This window comes from Oryctolagus cuniculus, chromosome 5, assembly GCF_964237555.1.
Source record: "Oryctolagus cuniculus chromosome 5, mOryCun1.1, whole genome shotgun sequence".
NCBI classification, from domain to species: domain Eukaryota; kingdom Metazoa; phylum Chordata; class Mammalia; order Lagomorpha; family Leporidae; genus Oryctolagus; species Oryctolagus cuniculus.
Window position 1 is genome coordinate 127,688,255 of NC_091436.1, and position 22,453 is coordinate 127,710,707.

Genomic DNA, 22,453 nt, shown 5'->3' on the forward strand with positions numbered 1-22,453 from the left:
GCCTGTGGGTTGGGGAGGAGAGGAGCGCTGCTGGGACTGGTTAGGTAACTGTTCCTGTGCCTTAGTCTCTTCCTTGTTGACCAGTGACCTCTGGTTTTTGTATTTCAGACAGCATTGATGGCAGCAATGTGACAGTCACCCCAGGGCCTGGAGAGCAGACGGTGGATGTTGAACCGTAAGGAAACATCAGTTATTCTCTAGAACAGAAAACGAATCCAGAACTCGGAGAAGCGTAGTTAGTATTCCAGTGGCCAGAATGGCCATTGAGAGAGAGAGCCGTTGTACAAATTGTAGAATCATGATGCTACAGTTGAGTCCTGTTATTTTCCTAGCATTGCCAGGAGAAGGCTTTCACCAAAGACTCGATGCACAGTAGAAGCATGAAGCCCTGTATTCAGAGAACCCAGCATCCATCCTAGTCCATCTCTGCCTGCAGGTTACTGTGGTGGTAGCCATGAGCTTTCACTTCCCTAGTGACACTGGACATTTCTCTCAGCGTGCCCAGCTCTCTGAATGTCCTCACTTTTCATTCCCACTCTTCCAAAGTGGTGTGTTGTCTGCTTACATCATGCTGGTCAGTGGGAGGTACAATGGTGCTCCCCTTTCCAAGAGGGATATGTTCCAAGACCCCTGGTGGATGCCTGAAACCTCAGATAATACTGAACCCTGTGTATAAGCACCGCAATACTGCAACAGTCAATCTGATAACCAGGATAGCCACTAAGTGACTAATAGGCAGCTGGTGGATACAGCATTGGATACTCTTGACAAAGGGACATTCATATCCAGAGCCAGTTAGAACAGGTGTCTGCTTTCATCCTGCTACTCAGAATGGAGTGCCATTTTAAACCTATGACTTGTTTCTTTCTGGAATTTTCCCTTTAATATTTTCAGACCAATTGACCACAGGTGACTGAAGCCACAGAAAGTGAAACCAAGGACAAGAGGACTGTGTTATGGAAGGGAAGGGGGTGGTTCTTTTATGGATAAGCATAGAAAAGGATTGAGTCAGGAATCAGCAGATCTGATTCTGACACCATTTTGTTATTGGATCTCGATTGAGTTAACCTTTCTAGGCTCTGGTTGACTCGGATGAAATGGAAATGATTATGACTGCCTGGTTTACCTTGTAGATATCTGTGAGGCTTAGGTGGGATAACTTATGCAAAAGTGGTCTAAAAGGGATTTAAGGCTGGCGCTGTGGCTCACTTGGCTAATTCTCCGCCTGTGGCGCCGGCACCCCGGGTTCTAGTCCTGGTTGGGGCACCGGATTCTGCCCCTGTTGCTCCTCTTCCAGTCCAGCTCTCTGCTGTGGCCCGGGAGTGCAGTGCAGGATGGCCCAGGTGCTTGGGCCCTGCACCCACATGGGAGACCAGGAGGAAGCAGCGCGCCGGCTGTGGTGGCCATTTGGGGGATGAAGCAACAGGAAAGGAAGACCTTTCTCTCTGTCTCTCTCTCTTACTGTCTAACTCTGCCTGTCAAAAAAAAAAAAAAAAAGGATTTAAAAAAAATGACATTATGGCCGGCGCCGCGGCTCAATAGGTTAATCCTCCGCCTTGCGGCACCGGCACACCGGGTTCTAGTCCCAGTCAAGGCGCCAGATTCTGTCCCAGTTGCCCCTCTTCCAGGCCAGCTCTCTGCTGTGGCCAGGGAGTGCAGTGGAGGATGGCCCAAGTGCTTGGGCCCTGCACCCCATGGGAGACCAGGAGAAGTACCTGGCTCCTGCCATCGGATCAGCGCGGTGTGCCGGCTACAGCGCACCAGCCATGGTGGCCATTGGAGGGTGAACCAACGGCAAAGGAAGACCTTTCTCTGTCTCTCTATCTCACTGTCCACTCTGCCTGTCAAAAAAAAAAAATGACATTATCACTTTGTAGTTGTCCCTTTTTTTCTGGTAAATGGTACTGTTGGCCATGCTCTTAATGGCTTTTCTCCTAGAATTTGCCACCCTCCCAACTCCCAGACACAGAGAGCTATGAAGGCCCAGGCAAACTGCTCCCTCATGCCTCCCAACATCTCCCCCCAGTCTTAAAGCTGTTCCAGCCGGCGCCGCAGCTCACTAGGCTAATCCTCCGCCTTGCGGCACCGGCACACCAGGTTCTAGTCCCAGTCGGGGCGCCGGATTCTGTCCCAGTTGCCCCTCTTCCAGGCCAGCTCTCTGCTGTGGCCCGGGAGTGCAGTGGAGGATGGCCCAGGTGCTTGGGCCGTGCACCAGCATGGGAGACCAGGAGAAGCACCTGGCTCCTGCCTTCGGATCAACGCGGTGCGCCGGCCACGGCGGCCATTGGAGGGTGAACCAACGGCAAAGGAAGACCTTTCTCTCTGTCTCTCTCTCTCTCTCACTGTCCACTCTGCCTGTCAAAAAAATAAAAATAAATAAAAGCTGTTCCTTATCCCAGTGAAAAGGCCGTGCACAGAATCTCAGGGTCACACTGATGAAATGCCTCTGTGTTCCTTCAGAAGGAACAACTTCCTTCTTTTTCAAGTGTCTGATGTCACCTTGGCCTAGGCCATCAATTGAAGACCCACTGTTGTTTTCCTTCTTGTCGTTAAAGACGCATCAACATTGGCTTGAGATTCCAAGCAGAGATTCCAGAACTCCAGGATGTCTCTGCCCTGGCCCAGGACACACACAAGGCCACACTGGTGTGGAAACCTTGGCCGGAGCTGGAAAACCATGACCTCCAGCAAAGAGGTAGGAGCCCTTGGGAAGAGCTGGGCAGGAGACACTCCCTTCTCTCCTAGAATCTGGCTCCAGGATTAGTGTGTGTTGTCCATGATATCGCATTCTCTCTGATGCAGTGGCTTCTCTTTGTTCCCAACAGTGGAGAATCTGCTGAACTTGTGCTGTTCAAGTGCATTGCCAGGTGGAGGGACCAATTCTGAATTTGCTTTGCACTCTCTCTTTGAGGCCAAAGGTGATGTGATGGTAAGGAACCAGGAAAAGCAGGCTGTTCACCTCAGAATTCTGACACATGTTTTCCCATGTTTCTGTGTTGGCCCACATACCACACAACCAAGGCGTGCCATGACAACCCGTCAACATGTCTCCATGTTCCTTATCTCAGTGAGTTGCTCAGGACTTCAGATCCTGAAGAAAATGTCTCTGAATGGACTTCTTTTTGCACATCCATTCCTAAGTCATTGTTGTAGACACATCTGTCCCAGAAAGATAGAATTTCTTTTCAGCTTCCTTGTATTTTACATCAGAAAACCAAGTCTCCAGTGATGGAGGCGGAAGGCCTTTCTGACTCAGGCCTAGCGTACCCTGATGATTATTCTTCGTCAGAACTGGATGTTGGAGAACTGTTTTCTCCTCTAACCAAAATTAAGTGTTTGCTGTATACCAGCTGTTCCCATTCTTCCCCTCTTTCACATGGTTCTGCAGATGTCCCCAAACTGGAGCCTTTGTGCCATTTGACAATCTGCCTGCTCAACCAGGACTTCTGGCCAGAACACTCAATCACTAGCCAGTTTCCCCTCCTATAAATGCATGGTTCTTCCTGGTATTAGACCTCGCTTCCTGCTTCTTGATTTTGTGAAATTGTGAAAATAAATGTCCCAATACTACAATACCCTGCATTTTTTTTTAAAGCCAACAAGGCAGAAGGAAGATTTGAAGGGGTTTACCTCTGAAAAGATGGCATGTATTACTAACACAGCTGTTTATGTTCAGTTGTAATGAGACGTGATTTTCCCGTAAAACAGTTATGAATCACCCACTCATTTCCTCGGGCCCTTCCCCCAGAAACAGCCTCTGTGGAGAGGATGCCCACCGTCTCTCCTCACCAGTGCAGGAGGCTGTGTTGTTTTGCGGCCTGACCAGCTGGCCTCAGGCTTGGCCTGGGGCGGATGTCAGAGCGAGTCCCCCTAGGACTGAACAGAAAGGAAAGCCCAGTTTAGGTGGTCTCCCTCTGGTCTTCTTCAGTGCCTTCCCTCTGGGGCCCTTTTCCCCCTGTGGGCAGCTGGTCTCCCAGGGGCACACGGGCCTAGTACTGACTCCGGTCTTTCCTCTCCCCGGTTCTACAGGCTGCCCTGGAAATGCTGCTGCTGCGGAAGCCAGTCAGGTTAAAATGCCATCCCTTAGCAAATTACCACTATGCCGGTAGGTTGCCAGGAGCCCTGGGCCCCATTGCTGCCTGAAAGCGGGCTGCTTGCATGTTTGGCTGTGTCGCTTTTGAATAACGTAGAGCACCAGTTCCATCCTGATTGTCAGTTGTAAGCTCAAAGCCACCTGGGGGCAGTTGTGTTTGCCGGTCAGGCATTGGTCTGTGTAAGCTCCTCCCCGTTGTGGTGTGTAAGACCTGGGTGATGGTGCGTGAGGCACTGAGACAAGTGTTTCAGAGGAAAGAGCCTCAGAGGGTCCAGCTCAGAGCCGACAATGATCAGTCCCCTGGTTTTGGGTTCTAATCTTGACTGCAGCCCCCTGGCCAAGTCCCTTAGCCTCTGCAGCCTTGGTTTGCTCACCTGTAAAATGTGGAGTATGTTATTAAGAGTCATGCTGCTGATACTCCACCCTTGCAGAGTTTTCGTGGAGATCAGAAATAGCCTGTGTAGCCCAATGCCTGGCATATTCGGGTAGCTACTGTTACTTATTTCTTCGACTATTATTTAACACTTAAGTGCATACCAGGACCTGTACTAAACACTAAGACGCAGCAGGGACTCTGACGCAGAGACGCAGCCCTGCCTCGTGCAGTTTGGAGTCTGAGGAGACAGTTACTATCTGATCACACTAACGGCAGGAGAAAGCTTTTATACACACGGGGTGAGTGTGTAGGTTAGCAGGGGCACCGCCAATGAGAGGGAAATAGAAGACACCTGTGAGATTGAAAGGGCGTGGAAAGCAGGAAGAGAGAAGCGAACAGGTAGGGGAAGCCGGAAGAGAGGGCAAGTGGAACTGAGGTCAGTGTTCTCATTTCCATTCACTCGGACAAGTCTGTCCGTCCTGTGGCCCTCCCTGGGCTGAGTCCTCCAGTGCCCCTTGATTTGTAATCATTTGAGGGTTTCTTTGGTGCCTCAGACGGAGCCTACCTAGGCAGGTGCTAAATATGGGGCTTGTGGACCTAGTGTCGGCCAGGCCTTGGTCCAGGCAGCCAGAGGTGGCCTCAGGTGAGAACTTTGTTACAGCTACCAGAGCGTTCGCCGTGAGATGCCGCACACACATAGACACGCACCTACGTACACGTAGCTTGCTTCTCCTCCTGTGTCTCTCTTCCTCTCCTGTGTGGGCCTTCCTGCCTCTCATCTCAAGGTAGGAAGGCGCTGAAGCCACTCGACTAAACACAGCGAAGCCTGTGCATCGCCGTCAGCCCACAGCAGGTGCTGGAACCAAACAGGAACAGCGCAGATGTGTGGGCTAACAAGCCCATCATTTAGTGGGGGACCCCCAGGGGCCAGCTTCTCCATGTTGCCTCCATCATTCCCGGCTTGGTGTCTGCCCTGAACGTGGGGAGAAAGATGGGGGAATTTTCTCTAATCTGCCCTGGGAACCGTTCAGCCCTCTCTTAATTCCCAGCATCATCTGCTGCCCAGTAAACCCCAGCGGGCTGTCCAGCCTCCTGGAGCCTGCTGCCAGTTTCTGTGCAGAGTGGGTGAAACAGTGGGTTGACCGAGAGGAGCTTCCCAACCTTATGCTGTGAGATGCGGCTGCCCTCTGCCCTCGGCCTGGCTCAGGTGGCCAGCGCCTTTGGGTGGGTCAGTTCCCGCTGTGGGCAGCTTCATGTGCGACTCAGCTCCCCACCAGTTGTCCGCAGCGTGTATCATGACCTAACGAAGTTTGGAAAGCTGCAGACCAGGAGCCACCCTCCCACAGCACAACAGAAAACGTAAACCCTGTGAAGAAGGTTGAAACCAGAGGACGCTAAACTCTGCTGCAGTTAATTGATCTTTTGGGGTTGGGGTTCCTAGTTAATCCCTCGCCCATGCCCTGCCCCTCCCCCACGGCAGATTGGGAAGGACTTCTCTGTTGTTCTCTGGAATCACTTCAAGCCTCGGAGACGAGAGAGGTGGGGCTGAGGTGTGAAGGGTGGGTGTCCCCATGACAAGGGGGCTTACCTGTGTCTTCCAGTTACATGCCTTCTCCAGGAAGTGACTGCAGACTGGTTCCCAGAGAATCTTCTGGAACTATGAGCAATATAAGGCAGAGGTCACTGGTCCTCTAAAGTCTGATCCTTCTCCATGCCGTTAATAGTTCCCTTCTAAGCCACAGGAGAGACAGCAGAGTCTACCCCATCACATGGTCCAGCCACCACCTCCTTCCCCGACTTTGGACCAAGCTCCGCCCCCCTCCCCATATGGTTCCTGAGTGCCAGAGAGTCTTAGCTCATTGGCTCCATACTGCCTTGGCTTTGGTGCTAAGCCCCACCAGCTTCTGGTCTCCCTTTGATGCCCAGCCCTGTGGCCAGTGTCACCTGTCCTGACTCCCAGCCCTGGATTATACTCCAGGGTCCCAGCTATCTAGAGAGAGAGATTGGATCTCCCAGGCCCTGTCTGTGCCATGGAGGGAAGGCAGCAAGGCTGGGCTCAGGGAGGGCAGCTGCAAGCTTGAAAAAGAGACACAGGCCAGTGAAACCCCTCTCCTTGTTTTACTCATCACCTTCCCTTTCCCACTCTAACCCAAGCAGTTCAGTAAGAGAAGGGGAAATGACCAATGATGGGACCCAGGAGAAAACATAACTGATGGGGAGACCAGTGGGCTGGGTGATCCACCCACATCCCAAGGCTGCTGGCCAAGGCAGACAAGCCCCGTCCAAGAATGAAGTCCCATCCCTGGCCCCCAGCACTCCCTTCTACCCAGCTGCACGGTCCGGCCCTCTGTCCCTCCCTGAGCACCCCTCCACCCCTGTGTGGTCAGCAGTTGTGTGCTCTGGTTCCCAAGTTAGCTCTTGCGTTGGGTGGGGAAGGGTTGGGTGTGGAAGGGTTGGGTGTGGGGAGCCAGGCTGGGGAGGACGCCTGGCTGTGTTTAGAGGCCTTGCGGCATCCTTGGTTGTTCCCTCGAGCGGGTCCTTCTGCAGATGGGTGCAGAACCCTGGCCTCTCAGCAAGGGTTCGCCAGAACCTTCTATGGGATCCCACCACCTGAAAGCCTGTCCCGCCCTCTGGAGCTGGGGGGACTTGGAGGAAGTACCCCGTCTCCCGAGGGAAGCCTGGTGTCTGCCTGAGACGCTGTCTCAGCTTGGGAGGAGACGATTTCATACTCAAGAGAACACCCCGCAAGACGCACAGCTGTGATTTCATGCCGCAGGCATTCTTACCCCGTGTCTCTGGCTAGACGGCCGTCCCCTCGAGGGCAGGAGCCGAGCTAACACTCTTGCCTTGCCTGACCCAGCCCTTGTGCAAAGGCCATGCTTAGTGGACAGCCTGGGATTCTGAATTCGGATGGAAACCTCACTCCCTTTTTGTCCCTAGAGGAACTGTGGCAGTTCCCTAGAAAATGTCCCAGCCTTCTCTCACTTTGGAAATGAAGATCTAGTGTCAAAACAGTCCTCCCATTTTTTTTTTCTACAATGAACCTGTCTTTCCTGGATAACTGCAATTAACGACATCAATAAAAGTTCTAAAAATCCTAAAAGGAAGAAAGGCCCTCTAAGAGAGAAACTTTCTCCCGCCCTTCCATGTCTTTAATTGTTTGGATTCACTGTTGATTGCCCCAAGATTAGCCACAGTCCAGAGCCTGTTTCCCAGCAACCACAGCACTGAACATTTTTCGTCTGGATACTGTTCCAGCACCAGTTTCATCCAGTTAATTAGGCTCTTTGTAATTAGCCTTAATCGGCTTGTTAGGGGCCCCTGCTGATAATAGCCCAGTAGCCAGGAATCCCCAGGTAGAACAAATGAGTGTAGGGGGAGTGTGAGCCCAGCGACCCTGTGTGTGTGCCTGGTGGGCAGCAGGGGTCTCAGAAAGGGAGGGTGGGGAGAGGGGAGGATTTGAGGCGGCCCTGGGCTTTTGTTGTCCATTTTTATCCTGGACTTTGTCTAAGTCACAGAATCCAGGAAGGACTGGTTTAGACCTCATCTAAGAATGAAGAAAGGGCCCTTGTCAGCCTTTAAGGAGAGACACCTGAGTCTTCCCTGGGGGGCAGGGCGTGGAAGACTGCAGAAGTTCTGAGCAGCCAAGAGCCAGGCCGCGGGAGTAGAAACACCCGGAGCGAGGCGCACAGGTGGCACAGGCGGTCTGCAGGAGGGCGCTGCGCACACGTCGGTGAAGAGCGCGAGTCCTGGAGCCCTGGGCTGTCGTGTAACCTGTTTCCGAGAGACCAGTGAATATCCAGAACATCTCTTGAGCACCTGCTTGGGCCACATGCTGCCAACCACAGCGTGACTGCCACCATCCACTCGGGAGAAAACTCAGACTCCAAGCTGGCATGGGTCACAGAAGGAGTTAAGTGACCCTTTTTGTCACAGCACAGAGAGTACATTCAGCAGGTTTTTTTTTAATCTGTCCTGGGCTTTGGCCTCGGAAGGCAATGCAAGAGCCCGGGATGGATTCTCAACCCTGGTGGGCAGACCTGTGACGAGGAGGCCAGCTCCAGTGTGAGTGTGGGAAAGGATTCGCCGTCTGGCCCAGCCTGTGCCCCTCACTTCATGGATGACCTGTTGCACACACACACGCAGCACTGTCATTTGCACTAACACACAGGAACACGCAGAGGAGCCATCTCTTAACCTCTAAGCCCATGCTCCGTGCCCCAGCAATGGCAGCTGGCTGGTGGACAGAGGCACAGAGAGACGGCGGAGTGTGAAATCTGCCTCCCATCCAGGATGAGTCGTGCAGAATGCACACCGAAGGGCTGGGACGAGCACGAAGGGGGCGCTTTCCCTGTGAGGTCCGGGGTCCCCTGTTCCACATGGGCTGGCGACTTGCTTCACCTTCCTTAGAGTTGCAGCTGGCCAGCCTTTTTTTTATTATTGTTTATTTTCATTTACTTGGAAGACAGATCCTCCATCCATTGGCTCACTCTCCCAGTACCCACGACAACCATGGCTGGGCCAGGATTTATAAAGCTGGGAGCACAATCCAGGACTCCCATGTGGAACCATGTGCTGGAGCCCTCACTGCTGCCCTCCCAGGGAATGCGTTAGCCAGAAACTGCAGTTGGAAATGGAGCCAGATTCAAACCCAGACACTCCCACATAGGATGCAGGTGTTCCAAACAGCATCTTAACTGCCCCCCCCACATGCCCACCCCTGGCCAGCCATTCGGAAACACGACAGGACATGCTTCTCAGAAGTAGACATGGGGCCAGCACTGTGGTGGAGCAGGTAAAGCCGCCACCTGCGGTGTTGGCATCCCATGTGTGCACCAGTTCATGTTCCGGCTGGTGATCCAACTCTGCTAATGCACCTGGGAAATCAGCAGAAGATGGCCCTGCACCTGTGTGGGAGACTCAGATGAAGCTCCTGGCTCCTGGCTTTTTGGATCAGCCCAGCCCCAACCATTGGGGTCATTTAGGGAGTGAAACAGCAGATGGAAGATCTTTTTCTCTCTCTTTATAACTCTGTCTTTCAAAATAAATAAATCTTATAGAAAAAAAGAAGAAGAAGAAGTAGACAGCTAGAAACTCAACACTGCCCTTGGAGCAGGAAGTCAGGTGATAAGCCCGGCGTGGGGAGAAGAATGCTGGCCTGGGAAGGCTGGAAGGCCCTGTTAGTGTCCACCAGGTCTCACAGCTGCACTCTAACTCAGGAAACAGGATCTGCCTGAGAATTCTGTTGGATCTAGTGGGGAGTTTCATCAGCACAGTGTCCCCTGATGCCTCATCTGAGTGGCAGGTGAGAGCCACACAGCCTCAACCTACATCGGGATAGCGCACTGGCCACCTCCTGCTAAGCTTGTGTGATTCCACTGGTTGGTGTGTCACCATCGAGATTTTCCATCATTATCTTTCTGACCCCTTTTGCTTCTTTGCCATTTTGATGGATGCCTAAAAGAAGCCATGACTACTCTGTGATTGCTCAGCTAAATTGTTGGCTAATCCTTTCTGTCTTCCCTTTCTGCCTCTGCTCCTGGGCAAAGGGAACATCTGGGAGCTGGGCCCCCAAGGCATTGAACATTGGACAGAATTTGAAGAATGGCAATAGACCTGCTATCAAGCTGCAAACCCCACCAGCCCTCTCTACTCACGTACGCTATGACAAGGCTTCTCCAAGCCCCTAGCCTATTGCTGTGATTTGCCTAGAGAGGGCCAGGCCTCCAGAACCTGTGGATGATACTTCCTCCTGCTCAGGATGCACTGGAAAGCAGCTTTCCTTCTAGAAGAGATAAGGTCGCAAAACAAAGACATCAGATGTTACCTCTGCTCTCCTGCTCTCCATGGTGGAGAGCATGTTCTGGGTACAACCAGCGCTCTTGACTTGAGGACCCTTCACAGTCACATGAAGATGGTGTTAATTTCAGAAATCAACTCGCCACCGTTGAGCCATGGATTCTCAAGTACCCTGGATCTCCACCTATAACCTAGGAAGGCCCCTGCCTTCCCAGAGTGGTTCTGCCTGGGTCACTCATTTTGGCTGCACCTTCCAAGGCAAAGCAGTTCAGATGTCCTGTACTTCCAGCCCCATCAGTTGACCTTGCACCTTCCCTGGATGGAAGGAAGGATACTGTGGTGCAGGGGATTCGATCTCTGGGAGGGAGTGTCAAAAGCCCAGCCAGCCATTTATCATCCAAAAAAAATCAGAGCTGTAGAGAATTAGAGGCCAGCAGATCAGGCTGAGTTTTCTATGAACAAGCACCTTCTCAAGAGTCTTCAGAAACTTCTAAGAAGCCCCTAGCAGTAGGCCTAATTTCTTGCCCCAAACAGACGAGTAACATTGAATATGGCCAGCACCGCGGCTCACTAGGCTAATCCTCTGCCTGCGGCACCAGTGTACCAGGTTCTAGTCCCAGTCGGGGCGCCGGATTCTGTCCTGGTTGCTCCTCTTCCAGTCCAGCTCTGTGCTGTGGCCCAGGAGTGCAGTGCAGAATGGCCCAGGTCCTTGGGCCCTGCACCTGCATGGGAGACCAGGAGAGGCACCTGGCTCCTGGCTTCGGATCAGCGTGGTATGCCGGTCGCAGTGTGCCGGCCGTGGCCGCCATTGCAGGGTGAACCAATGGAAAAAAGGAAGACCTTTCTCTCTGTCTCTCTCTCACTATTCACTCTGCCTGTCAAAAAAAAAAAAAAAAAAAAAAGCATTGAATATGATCATCCGCACCAGCCCAGCACCATGGAGCCTTGCTCTGTCAGTCTGCAGATTTGTCAAGAACTGGTCCCACTCATACCCCGGCCTCGTCTGCTTTCACTCTGCTGGGGCTCTATGCGTGAACCATGCCTGATACTGATCATTCTTGGAACCTCTCCATTTTCTCATTTTTAGTAATACCAGTCTTCAGGCTTAGCAGCAAATTATTAGATTAATAGCTGTAAAGTATTTAGAACTTGAATGTTGTAAGCTCTGAGGCTGGTGTTGTGGCACAGCAGGTTAAGCTGCTGCCTGTGATGCCAGCATCCCATATGAGCTCCAACTCGAGTTTCAGCTGCTCTACTTTGGGAAAGCAGTGGAAGATGGCCAAAGTGCTTGGACCTCTGCCACCTCAGTGGGAGACCTAGATGGAGTTCCAGGCTCCTGGCTTCAGCCTGGCCCAGCCCTGGCCATTGTGGCCATTTGGGGAGTATACCAGTGATGGAAGATATCTCTCTCTCTCTCTCTCTCTCTCTCTCTCTCTCTCTGCCTTTCAAATAAATTAAAAATAAGCCTGGAAAAAAAAAAACTCAACTGAGATAGTTTCTCTACCTGGAGGCCTTCTCAGCTGCCCTGGCCCTAACCTAAGTGTGGTGGTCCTCCTTCGTGCTCCGTTGTTTTATATTTACCTTTATAGTTGCAGTTATCACCTTGAACCCAATGGACTACTGGTTTCTCTCTCCATTAGACTCTGAGCATCATGAGGGTGGAGGCAGGTGGACCATCCATGTCCTACAGCGTGCTTGCTATGTGAATGCTTGCACTGGTGACCTCGGATAACTGCATAAAAACTGCAGCTGACATTTGTTGGGTGCTTGCTTGCAGTTTGCCAGTTATTAGACTGGGCACTTTTCACAGGTTATATTTTTTAAATTTCACAAAAAATCCTAAGGAGTGGACACTGTTTCAATTACTCCTATTTGTAGGTAACCATACTGAGTCTTAGGTTAAATAACTTGCCAAAGTCAAAGCCATAGCCAAGGTTTGAACCCAGCTACCAGGCTTGTTAACCATTACACTGCACTGACTTTTTGTTCAAAAGAGTTTGACATGTATTATATCACTTTCTAGACAATTGTATTTTGTAACTTAAATAAGGAACCAGCAACTAAAAGTGAGAAGAATTGTGAGCTATTCTTATGAAGTTGTGTTTCGTTGTAGGTTCGGACAAGTGGACGTCTCTAGAAAGAAAATTGTTTAATAAAGCACTAGCCACTTACAGCAAAGACTTTATTGTTGTACAAAAGATGGTAAGCATGGTTCTCTCCATTGCTCACTTGAAATTAAATTTGGGAAGTTGTACACTTCAGAAATATTCGGTTGCTGGTTTAACACTCCCCCCAAAGGATGTGTGAAGTCTGGTAGTTGTTACCGGGGTGGCACAGCCCCGTGTTGTGGGGGGGCGGAGAAGACAGAAGGAAAAGAGGACCTCGATGATTTGGACACGGCCTCGTGTGGAGGGTGGAGTAGGGGTTCTATCTCCATAAAAATGGGCAACTCCAAACTCTGCCACAGTAACTAGAGCTGGAGCTTCGGGTTCACGTTTACGTGGTTTATTTCATGTGGATTTGACAGATCTATCATGTTTCCTCCAGACCTTTTCTTGGAAATTATGGAGGGAGGGCTCATAGCCTCCTCAACTCCTCCCTCCCCCTATAGCAGAGTTGTAGAATTTCATCATAATGACAGTAATAAAAAATAATGCCTTATGGCGTCAGCATTTTACAGCAAAATGAGACTCACCTGGATGAAACAGCGCTTTTTACAACAGGTGATATACATCATAGGCTGTAATTAGCTGAGAGGCGGTTTAGGCTAAAATGTGGCAGTCACGCAGAGGATCTCAACAAACTGGTGGAAGGATGGAGCCATGTTGTATTATTTGGATAGCTAAGGACGGTGAGGTCCACAGAGAACAGCTCCCACTGGCTGCTGCTGGCCCCCAGTGAGGTCGTCTTTCGTCCAGGGCCTTGCCTGAATGAGCGTCTGAATGAGGGGGCTTTGTCGCTGACTTGCCTCTACTCCCACAGTACCCACCCCTGCCTTGTGGCCGCTGCTTCCTTGCTGTCCCAGCAGCCCCTAGGCTGTGACCTTCCTTGATTCTCCTTCCCCTCAGGACTGACCTGGCCTAGGTCTCATTCCTTGATGGGCCCACACTTGGGTGACCCATGACTGATGCATGTCATGGGCAATGCAAATTTTAAACAAGGGCTTTTTGAGCTGGGATCTTCACTCAGTGAAGATTTGAGTGCAGAAATGTCAGATGTCAGATGGATGTGAAGGGAGGACTTGCATGAGATGGGACTCCTGGTGGCACCCTCATCTTGCCACGTGGCCAGCTATGTTCCCACTGCCTTGGGTAGGGCCAGCCTTTAAATTGCCTCCAAAAAACTCAACATTGTTGAACTAATATACAGTGAGCTAATCAAAGAGATGCTTCACTTTAAAATACATAATATACCTTTGCCTTGTTGGGAGTGAACAGGGCACAGCTTGTTTCCTGCAAAAATCTATGTTCTGTCGTCATAACTTTGGCCTTATACTCCTCTTCCTTTGCTAGGGAACAATGCTCATAAATAGATTTTTGAAGGTCAACAAGTCAGAAAGCAAAATCCATTCAAGCACATTAAATGAGAAAGCAGCTTTATAGGTTTAAAAAAAAAAAAAGAACGGCCGGCGCCGCGGCTCACTAGGCTAATCCTCCGCCTAGCGGCGCCGGCACACCAGGTTCTAGTCCCGGTTGGGGCGCTGGATTCTGTCCCGGTTGCCCTTCTTCCAGGCCAGCTCTCTGCTGTGGCCAGGGAGTGCAGTGGAGGATGGCCCAGGTGCTTGGGCCCTGCACCCCATGGGAGACCAGGAAAAGCACCTGGCTCCTGGCTCCTGCCATCGGATCAGCGCGGTGCGCCGGCCGCGGCGGCCATTGGAGGTTGAACCAACGGCAAAGGAAGACCTTTCTCTCTGTCTCTCTCTCTCTCACTGTCCACTCTGCCTGTAAAAAAAAAAAAAAAAAAAAAAAAAAAAAAGAATAAGGTCTCTGTGGATTGATCTGAAAAAAATCTCCAAGCTCTACTATGAAAAGAAAGTCAAGTTGCAAAACAATCCATAATAGCTGCCATTTGTGAGGAAACATGGTGGCAGGGGGCAGAATGTATTTTTTGTGTACGTGCATGAAGAAGTTCTGGAATGAAAGCCAAGAATTCAGTGCAAGGGGCTACCTCTGTTGCAGATGAGGACGGAGAACAGGTGTGGGAAGGAAGGCTTTCCATGTCTTCTTCTTTTATTGAACTGTATAAACCTAATTAGTCCCTATTACAGAACGAAGTGCTCATGGAGGCTTACGGTAGCCTTTGCTCACTGCCTACTTCCAGATAACCTTGAGCTCACTTCCCTGACAGGTGAAGTCCAAGACCGTGGCTCAGTGTGTGGAGTACTACTACACGTGGAAAAAAATAATGCGATTGGGGCGGAAGCACCGGACACGCCTAGCGGAGATCATTGACGATTGCATGGTGAGTGAAGCTGCAAAGTCATTGCTTGCACTGGCCGCACTCCCACCCGGCACCCTGGTTTGTCAATGGCTAGCGTTTGATGTGGCTTTGCTAGGGACATGGCCAGATAGTTGCAGCGAGGTGGGCGACAGAGGTAAGGCTCCCTTTTGAAAGACAGGACTTAACTTCCTGGTATAGGCAGGCGGAAGACATTTTCGGGTTCAACCTATGCCCCAGGGTTGGGTTGCAGAGGTGAGGGCTGGCTTGTATTTCAAGGCACGGGAGAGTTAAACCAGGATAGCCCCAACCTTGACTTGGTTGGTTTATTGGCAGGTGTCCTGACCTCCTGGAATATTCCTTCCAGGTGCCACTGACCTGAGACTGTGATAGCCTTAGAAAGATGAAGGAGCGCTAGGGCTGTTGCCAGCCTCTCTTTAAAGCGTGAGCAAGGAGAACTTTGACCTTTAGGAAGGACCCGTAACCCTCAACTGCTGAAGCACAGGGTGGATTGTTCCCATCCGTGTGTCACCATGTGTCCCTGGCATTGATTTCCTTCATTAACAGGCCATCCCAAATCAGCTGCCTACTAACATTGGGTATATCCTAAAGACATGAAAACGGTCTCTGGACCCCTACATGTGGCTTTGGTAATGTCTGTCACCTGTTTTCTTTGTACTTAACTCTCCTATCTGCAGCCCTAGCCCAGAGAAATCTCCCTCTCACACTTGGTACTGCATATGCATATGTAAAGATTCTGTTTCCCAGCAAATGGCTCTACTCCAGCCTCCATCACCATCGATGAGAGTGTTTGGAATTTGTAAATGATGTGAATATTTGTAATTATATTTTCATTCCCAGTTGTGTTAGTGCCATGTGTGGGTGATTTTCTCTAATAGGCACTTAAATAGCACTTTCTGTGTGCCAGGCACTGTGCCAGCCACTTTACAAATGTTGACTCATTAAATCCAATTTAATTCATTTACTGCCAATTCTGTGAGGTAGGAAACTGAGACACATAGCTTAAGTTGGCCGTAGCCACACAATTGGTGGATGTGTTGTCTGAGCCTTGTTCCCTTGTGTCATCCTTAAAAGCAGTTAAATGCAATTTCTCGTAGAGAAGTGGGGAAAAAAATGCTTAGATTCCTTAATGCATAAGCTCTTAACTAAGAGTAGATCCTAGCTATGGAATGCACGCACGTACACGCATTTATGTTTGGGCCCCAAGATCAGGGCAGGCACAAATCTGTGGAATAGAATGGCATTGCCTTTTTTCATTTTATTTATTTATTTATTTTTTAATTTGAAAGTCAGGGCAACAGGGAGAGATCTTCCATAGGCTGGTTCACTCCACAGTGCCCTCAGTATCTGGGACTGGGCCAGGCCAAAGCCAGGAGCCAGGAACTCCATCTAAGTCCCTCATGTGTGTGGCAGGGGCCTGAGTGCTTGAGCCGTCACCTGCTGCCTTCCAGGGTGCACATTAACAGGAAGCTGGATGGGCCACGGAGGCCAGGCCCTCTGATAGGAGAGGCAGGTGTAGCAAGCCTGGGCTTAACCTACTGTGCCAAATCACCCACACTCTGCCCTATGTTTCTTTTTTTTAGATTTATTTATTTTAAAGAGTTACTGTCGCTCCCCCTCTTCATGGGGGAACGACACAGGACCCTGCGCTGTTCTTTCGTCTGCTCGGCCCTCCCCGGGTTTGCTGCTGGTTCTTCCCGGGTTGGCTACTATCCCTTCCACCTCCGTGGAAGGGCAGTTCCCCCTGGCCACATTCCCCACTTCCGCAGGGGAGCGGCACACCGCCGGCCGGCTCTTCTCGGGGGCTGCACAGGTGTTCCCTTAGATGTTCCTCGGTGCATGCCGTCTCTCTCCTCCTTTATAGTCCTCCTCCGCCACTCCCAACTCGGCTGCCCACACGCCGAGTACGCTGCTCTCCAATCAGGAGCAAGTCCTACAGTTTATTGGTTGAACTGGAGGCAGCTGTGCGGAAGCTGTTTACTTCTCTCCCAGCGCCATATTGTGGGAGAGCAGATGCATAGAATAAGTCTTAATTCCAGTAACTCAGTCTAGTGCGGTTTGCTCCCCACAAGTTACACAGAGAGAGGAGAGGCAGAGAGAGAGAGGTCTTCCATTCCCCAGATGGCCACAATGGCCAGAGCTGCACTGATCCTAAGCCAGGAGCCAGGAGCTTCTTCCGGGTCTCCCACATGGGTGCAGGGGCCCAAGGACTTGGGCCATCTTCCACTGCTTTCCCAGGCCATAGCAGAGAGCTGGATCGGAAGTGGAGCAGCCGGGTCTTGAACCAGCACCCATATGGGATGCTGGCACCTCAGGCCAGGGCATTAACCCACTGTGCTACAGCACCAGCCCCTATGCAATCTTTTTAATCACAGGTGTTAGCATCCTATACTCAGGGTTTCCTGAGACCAAGGCTTTTGTTTGTCTTAAATAGTGATGTCTTACATCAGAGTAGCCTTTTGCTCATCTGTAGCTTAATGTACAGCCTTTTCCGGTTCAGCCAACTAAAAGCAACTGAATTCCCACAATGTAAGCAGCAAAGTGTGTGATGTGGTGACCCACGGAACGATAAATGACCTCCGCCTCAGGTTCCCTTACCGCCCAGAGCGCATATTCTAGTTGGGAAGATGCAACATAATGCAAATGGGAAGTTTAAAAGCAGGATGAGATGGGGGGGCTGGCATTGTGGCATAGCACGTTAAACCTCCACCTGCAATGCCAGCATCCCATATGGGTTCCAGTTTGAAACCCGGCTTCTCCACTTCTGATCCAGCTCCCTGCTTATGTGCCTGGCAAAGCAGTGGAAGATGGCCTAAGTGCTTGTGCCCCCGCATCCACGTGGGAGACCCAGAAGAAGCGCCTGGGCTCCTGGCTTCGGCCTGACCTAGCCCAGGCCAATGCGGCTGTTTGGGGAGTGAACCAGAAAATGGAACATCTCTCTCTCTGTCCTCCTCTCTCTGTAATTCTGCCTTTCAAATAATTTTTTAAATAAATAAATAAATAACAGGATGAGATGAGAACTGGAAAGTCTTAGATCCAGCCTTGGAGACTCTCACCCAGTTGCACTTCACATGAAGAAGGTTGAGGCCCAGAGAAGGGCAGGGGCTTACCTAGTGTCACACAGAGCACTCCTTTCTAAAGGAGTAGAAGAGAAGGTAGACGAGGTAACAGGAAGAATGCTGGCCTTCACGACCTAGGACCTGGCTCCTCGGCTTGCTGACTTGTAAGATGAGGCAGGTGGTTCGGAACGTTCCCTTCCATTCTGCAATGTTCTGGGCTGTCACTGCCCTATTTTGGAAGATACAACCTCCTAAAGTTAATTGGTATCTTTCAAGATCAGGTGTACCAAGTGCCTAGGACAGTCCCAGAATAAGACAGGCACGCTTTCTTTTTCTGGGTTATTTGTTGAGTGAATATTTTCCCAAGATAGAATCCCTCTGAGTCCCAGCAACACTGCCTCTCTGAAAGCGCTGGAGGGAGACAGTATGGGCAGGGGAGACTGAGCACGGGCACACCGCTAGGCAAGATGTCACCGCATGAGGCACAGGCAGGGGCACCACCCTGGGCTGGCAGGGCTTTGAGGTGGGTAGAGGGGCCAGCGCCATGGCTCACTTGGTTAATCCTCCACCTGCAGCGCCGGCATCCCATATGGGTGCCGGGTTCTAGTCCTGGTTGCTCTTCTTCCAGTCTAGCTCTCTGCTGTGGCCTGGGAGGGCAGTGGAGGATGGCCTAGTGCTTGGGCCCCTGTACCCACATGGGAGACCAGGAGGAAGCACCTGGCTCCTGGCTTCGGATCGGCACAGCGCGCCAGCCGTAGTGGCCATTTGGGGGGTGAACCAATGGAAGAAAGACTTTTCTCTCTGTCTCTCTCTCACTGTCTATAACTCTGTCAAATTTTTAAAAAAATGTATATTTAAAAAAAAAAAAAAGAAGAAGAAGAAGAAGGTGGGTTGAAAGTCCCAGGCCAGCCTCATGGGAGAAGAAGAGTTTAAGATGATGCCCAGGCCGGTGCCGCAGCTCACTAAGCTAATCCTCCACCCGCGACACCAGCAGCCCGGGTTCTAGTCCCTGTTGGGGTGCCGGATTCTGTCCCAGTTGCTCCTCTTCCAGTCCAGCTCTCTGCTGTGGCCTGGGAAGGCAGTGGAGGATGGCCCAGGTCCTTGGGCCCTGCACCCGCATGGGAGACCAGGAGGAAGCACCTGGCTCCTGCCTTCGGATCGGCGAAGACCTTTCTCTCTCTCTCTCTCTCTCTCTCTCACTGTCTAACTCTTCCTGTAAAAAAAAAAAAAAAAAAAAAAAGGCAATGCCCAAGGGGCCACACCTGCTTGGGTTTATTCGCCAGGAGCCAGTATTGGGCTGGGTCAGGAGCATCCACACCCTCATCACTTGTTAGCTTAAGGAAAGCAAAAGTGTATGTGTACAGATGACTCAGGCTAGCAAAAACAAGAAAACCTTGGTTTCCGGCGCACAGTGTGGCTGCGGCTTCCTCTTGGGCACTGTGTACCCAGTCAGTCTTCTGATCATGATCTGCCACATGGAGATGAAAAACTGGGAAGGTACAAGGGGCACAGTCCTAGGACCTGGTCCTGTCTTTGTCCTCGGGGCCTACTGGGACGCCTGACAGAGCTCTCCTGATCACATAAACTGTGTGATACAAGGTTGTGAGAAGGGGAGAGAGAGAAAGAATGTGTGTAGGACCTGATTCCTACCAGGCATTCCATTCATTGTGGTTGTCATTGTTACATTAGTGAGTGTAATTCTCAAGTTGGTCCAACATTTGGGAGGTTGAGTGTCTGTTGACAGTTTACCAGTTTCTCAAAATGTGCATTACATTTGCATGTCTGAGAAACAAAAATACCTTGCTCCTCAAAGGCCTTTGAGCCCCTTGTTAGATATGCTACCTCCTCCTGCTCTGTATTTGCCCACCTTCTACCAATCTTGAAATATTACCCAGTGTTTTGTTTCACAGTGTATCATAAAATGGCCAACTTGTTGATACAAAGTTCTACGTGTTGGGATTTCTGTCCTCCTATCTCTGTATCTCTTAGTCACTCTGGTGAGCCAAATGGCTTGGTGATAAATCATTTTATGAACGTGTATAGATTGCCAATTAAATAAAACCTGTCCAATTCTTGAGACATACATAATCACAGTATAAAAGGATATAATCTATAATTTGAGGGCTACGAGAAATGCTTCTTCTAAGAGTTTTTAAGCCAAAGAATGTCACTGTGAGAAAATTACAAGTGCCATGAAACGAATGCTATTGTCATTAAAGTTATTGTGTAACTCATTTTGAATGCCAAATTGAAGGCCGTCTGAGACCACAGAATGCCCGTCCTATAGCCGTGGAGTTTGACATAGCATGATTTGGCTTGAGGCTCTCTTTGGGACTGAAAGATGGTAGATTCCCATGAGAACAAGGCCACCTACGTGAAGTCACCCTTTATGTTCTATACTGGCAAGAGGCCTGTGGCCTGTATCCTAAAGCACTCTGTAAAATCTGAGGATTAGAGCCACATCCGTATTCATGAAGGCCTTCCCACAAATGTAATCATTACTAATTCACCCTAATCAACCCACTGGAAACTGGGACCATTTCTTAAATTACACCCTTTTAATGCCTCACCTCAAATATTCACATATGTGGTGTTAAATATGGACAATACAGTGGGAAGGAGGCACTAAGTCTCTCTCTCTTCCTCTCTCTCTCTCTCTCTCACTCTCACACTCTCTCACACACACACCCCAAATCCAAACTAGAGAGGGTAAACTTATGGTTTCTGGATCCTAGGTTACTACTACTGTCAGAAATCTTTATTCATGTTTTTAAAGATTTATTTATTTACTTGAAAGCCTGAAGTACAGAGAGAAAGAGAAAGAGATCTTCCAACTGTTGTTTTCACTCCCAAAATGACCGCAAGAGCTAGGGCTGGGCCAGGCTGAAACCAGGAGCCAGGAACTCCTTCTGGGTTTTCCATGAGGGTGCAGGGACCCAGGAACTTGGGCCATCCTCTGCTGCTTTCCCAGGCACATTAGCAGGGAGCTGGAATGGAAGTGGAGCAGCCGGGTTTCAAACCAGAACCCATATGGGATACTGGCGCTGCAGGTGAAGGCTTAACCTTCTACACCACAATGCTGGCCCTAAGAAATCTTTATTAGAAATTCTTGCTCATGGGTTTCAACAATCATAGACTTATCCAGAGTTATGTCACTGGCAGGAGAAAAGCAGACTGTAGCCCCATGCTCTCCACAGGGAGTACAAAAGGAGGGTCTGGCACAGACAAGTGACCTGTGGGGTGAAGAGACAGCAGGACATACCATTCTTCTTTTTCCCTCCAAGACTGGTTTATTTGAAAGTCAGAGTTACAGAAAAAGTGGGAGAGACAGAGAGAGACATCTTCCAGCCACATGACTGCAATGGTCAGGCTGGGCCAGGCCAAGGCCAGGAGCCAGGAGCTTCATCCGGGTCTCCCATGTGGGTGGCAGGAGCCCAACTATTTGGGTCATCTTCTGCTTTCCCAGGTGCATCAGCAGGGAGCTGGACCAGGACTTGAACCAGCACCCATGTGGGATGCCAGCATCGCAGGCAGCAGCTTTACCTGCTCCACACCTGTCCCAGGACACACCTTTCATTTGTTGGTAAAGTGGCATACTCAGTGACACAGTAACTATGAAAGCGCTTTGTAGACTGTACGATGTAACATAAAATGAGGAGACTAAAATATAGAACTTCCTTTCCCTGGTCCTTGGGCCTTCCTGGGCCTGCAGGAGCCAGCGTCCCTCATCCCATCCTGACGCACAAACAGAAGTCAAAGTGCGTCTCCGTGTCCGTGGGCTGTGCATCCTTGGATTCAACCAACTACGGGTGCGAAAGACTTGGGAAAAGATAACTGCCTGTGTATTGAACATGCATAGACTTTTTTTCTTGTTTATGCCCTAAAAATGTAAGGTAATGGCCATTACATAGCGCTCACGTTGTACTTACAAGTGATTTAGAGATGAAACAGAGTAGGTGGGAGGATGTGCGTGGGTCATATGCCATTATGCGTAAAGGGACATACGAGAACCTGTCCCCCCTTGGTTAAGCAGAGTCCTCCCAGATCCCTACCTTCCACCCGAGTCCATCCAGGCCACCCCATCAGGCGGCTCCAGTAACTGCTGTGTCGCTAATCCTGAGGAAGCCAGACCTTCTGCTTAACTTCCCGCATTCCTATTGTTCTGAAGTGGGGAGAAGGGGACAGAGTAGCAGAGGGGAAGTTCTTCATAGAAAAGTGCTGTCCTTGGTTTTCATAAAATGCCTCCAGAAGGAGAAGATGAGTACGTGGAAGTCCTGAGCACACTGCATTCGCCGAGCCCGTGGTCAGAGACAAGAGAAAAACCGCGTGAACAGTGGCAGGGAATCTCCCTTCCAGGGCCTCTCGTTTTGCATTCTGCCTTCTGACAGAGCAGAGCAAGAGTGACACATGCTTTCCATGGCTGTGGTGCAAGCCAGGTGCCTGGCAGGGAAACGTGTTATCAGCCTGTAAAACTCATCATTAGAGGTCTTTAGTCTCTCCCCTGAGGGCTTTCCACTGGATTGCTATGGCTTCAAACCCCGCCTCCCTGCTGGGAGGAGATGGCAGGGAGGAGGACTGTCTGAATGTTAGTCATTTCCAAGGCCTGATGGTCTCGGACAGGCTGGGGAGAGTCTCCACATACAGAAATCTCTCCTCTCTGCCTTGCCG

The 22,453-nt window shown here is 50.5% G+C and overlaps 1 protein-coding gene across 19 annotated transcripts in view; it reads left to right on the forward strand.

Moving 5' to 3' along the window:
- TRERF1 (transcriptional regulating factor 1) overlaps positions 1–22,453 on the forward strand; it is a 226,174-nt gene that overhangs the window by 196,154 nt on the left and 7,567 nt on the right. For all 19 annotated transcript variants that reach the window (XM_051855691.2, XM_070074094.1, XM_051855693.2 and 16 more), the window contains 6 exons: positions 109–175; positions 2,556–2,695; positions 2,826–2,929; positions 4,030–4,105; positions 12,382–12,470; positions 14,616–14,729. In XM_051855691.2, the coding sequence (XP_051711651.2) occupies positions 109–175; positions 2,556–2,695; positions 2,826–2,929; positions 4,030–4,105; positions 12,382–12,470; positions 14,616–14,729 (590 nt within the window). The remainder of the gene's footprint in view (positions 1–108; positions 176–2,555; positions 2,696–2,825; positions 2,930–4,029; positions 4,106–12,381; positions 12,471–14,615; positions 14,730–22,453) is intronic.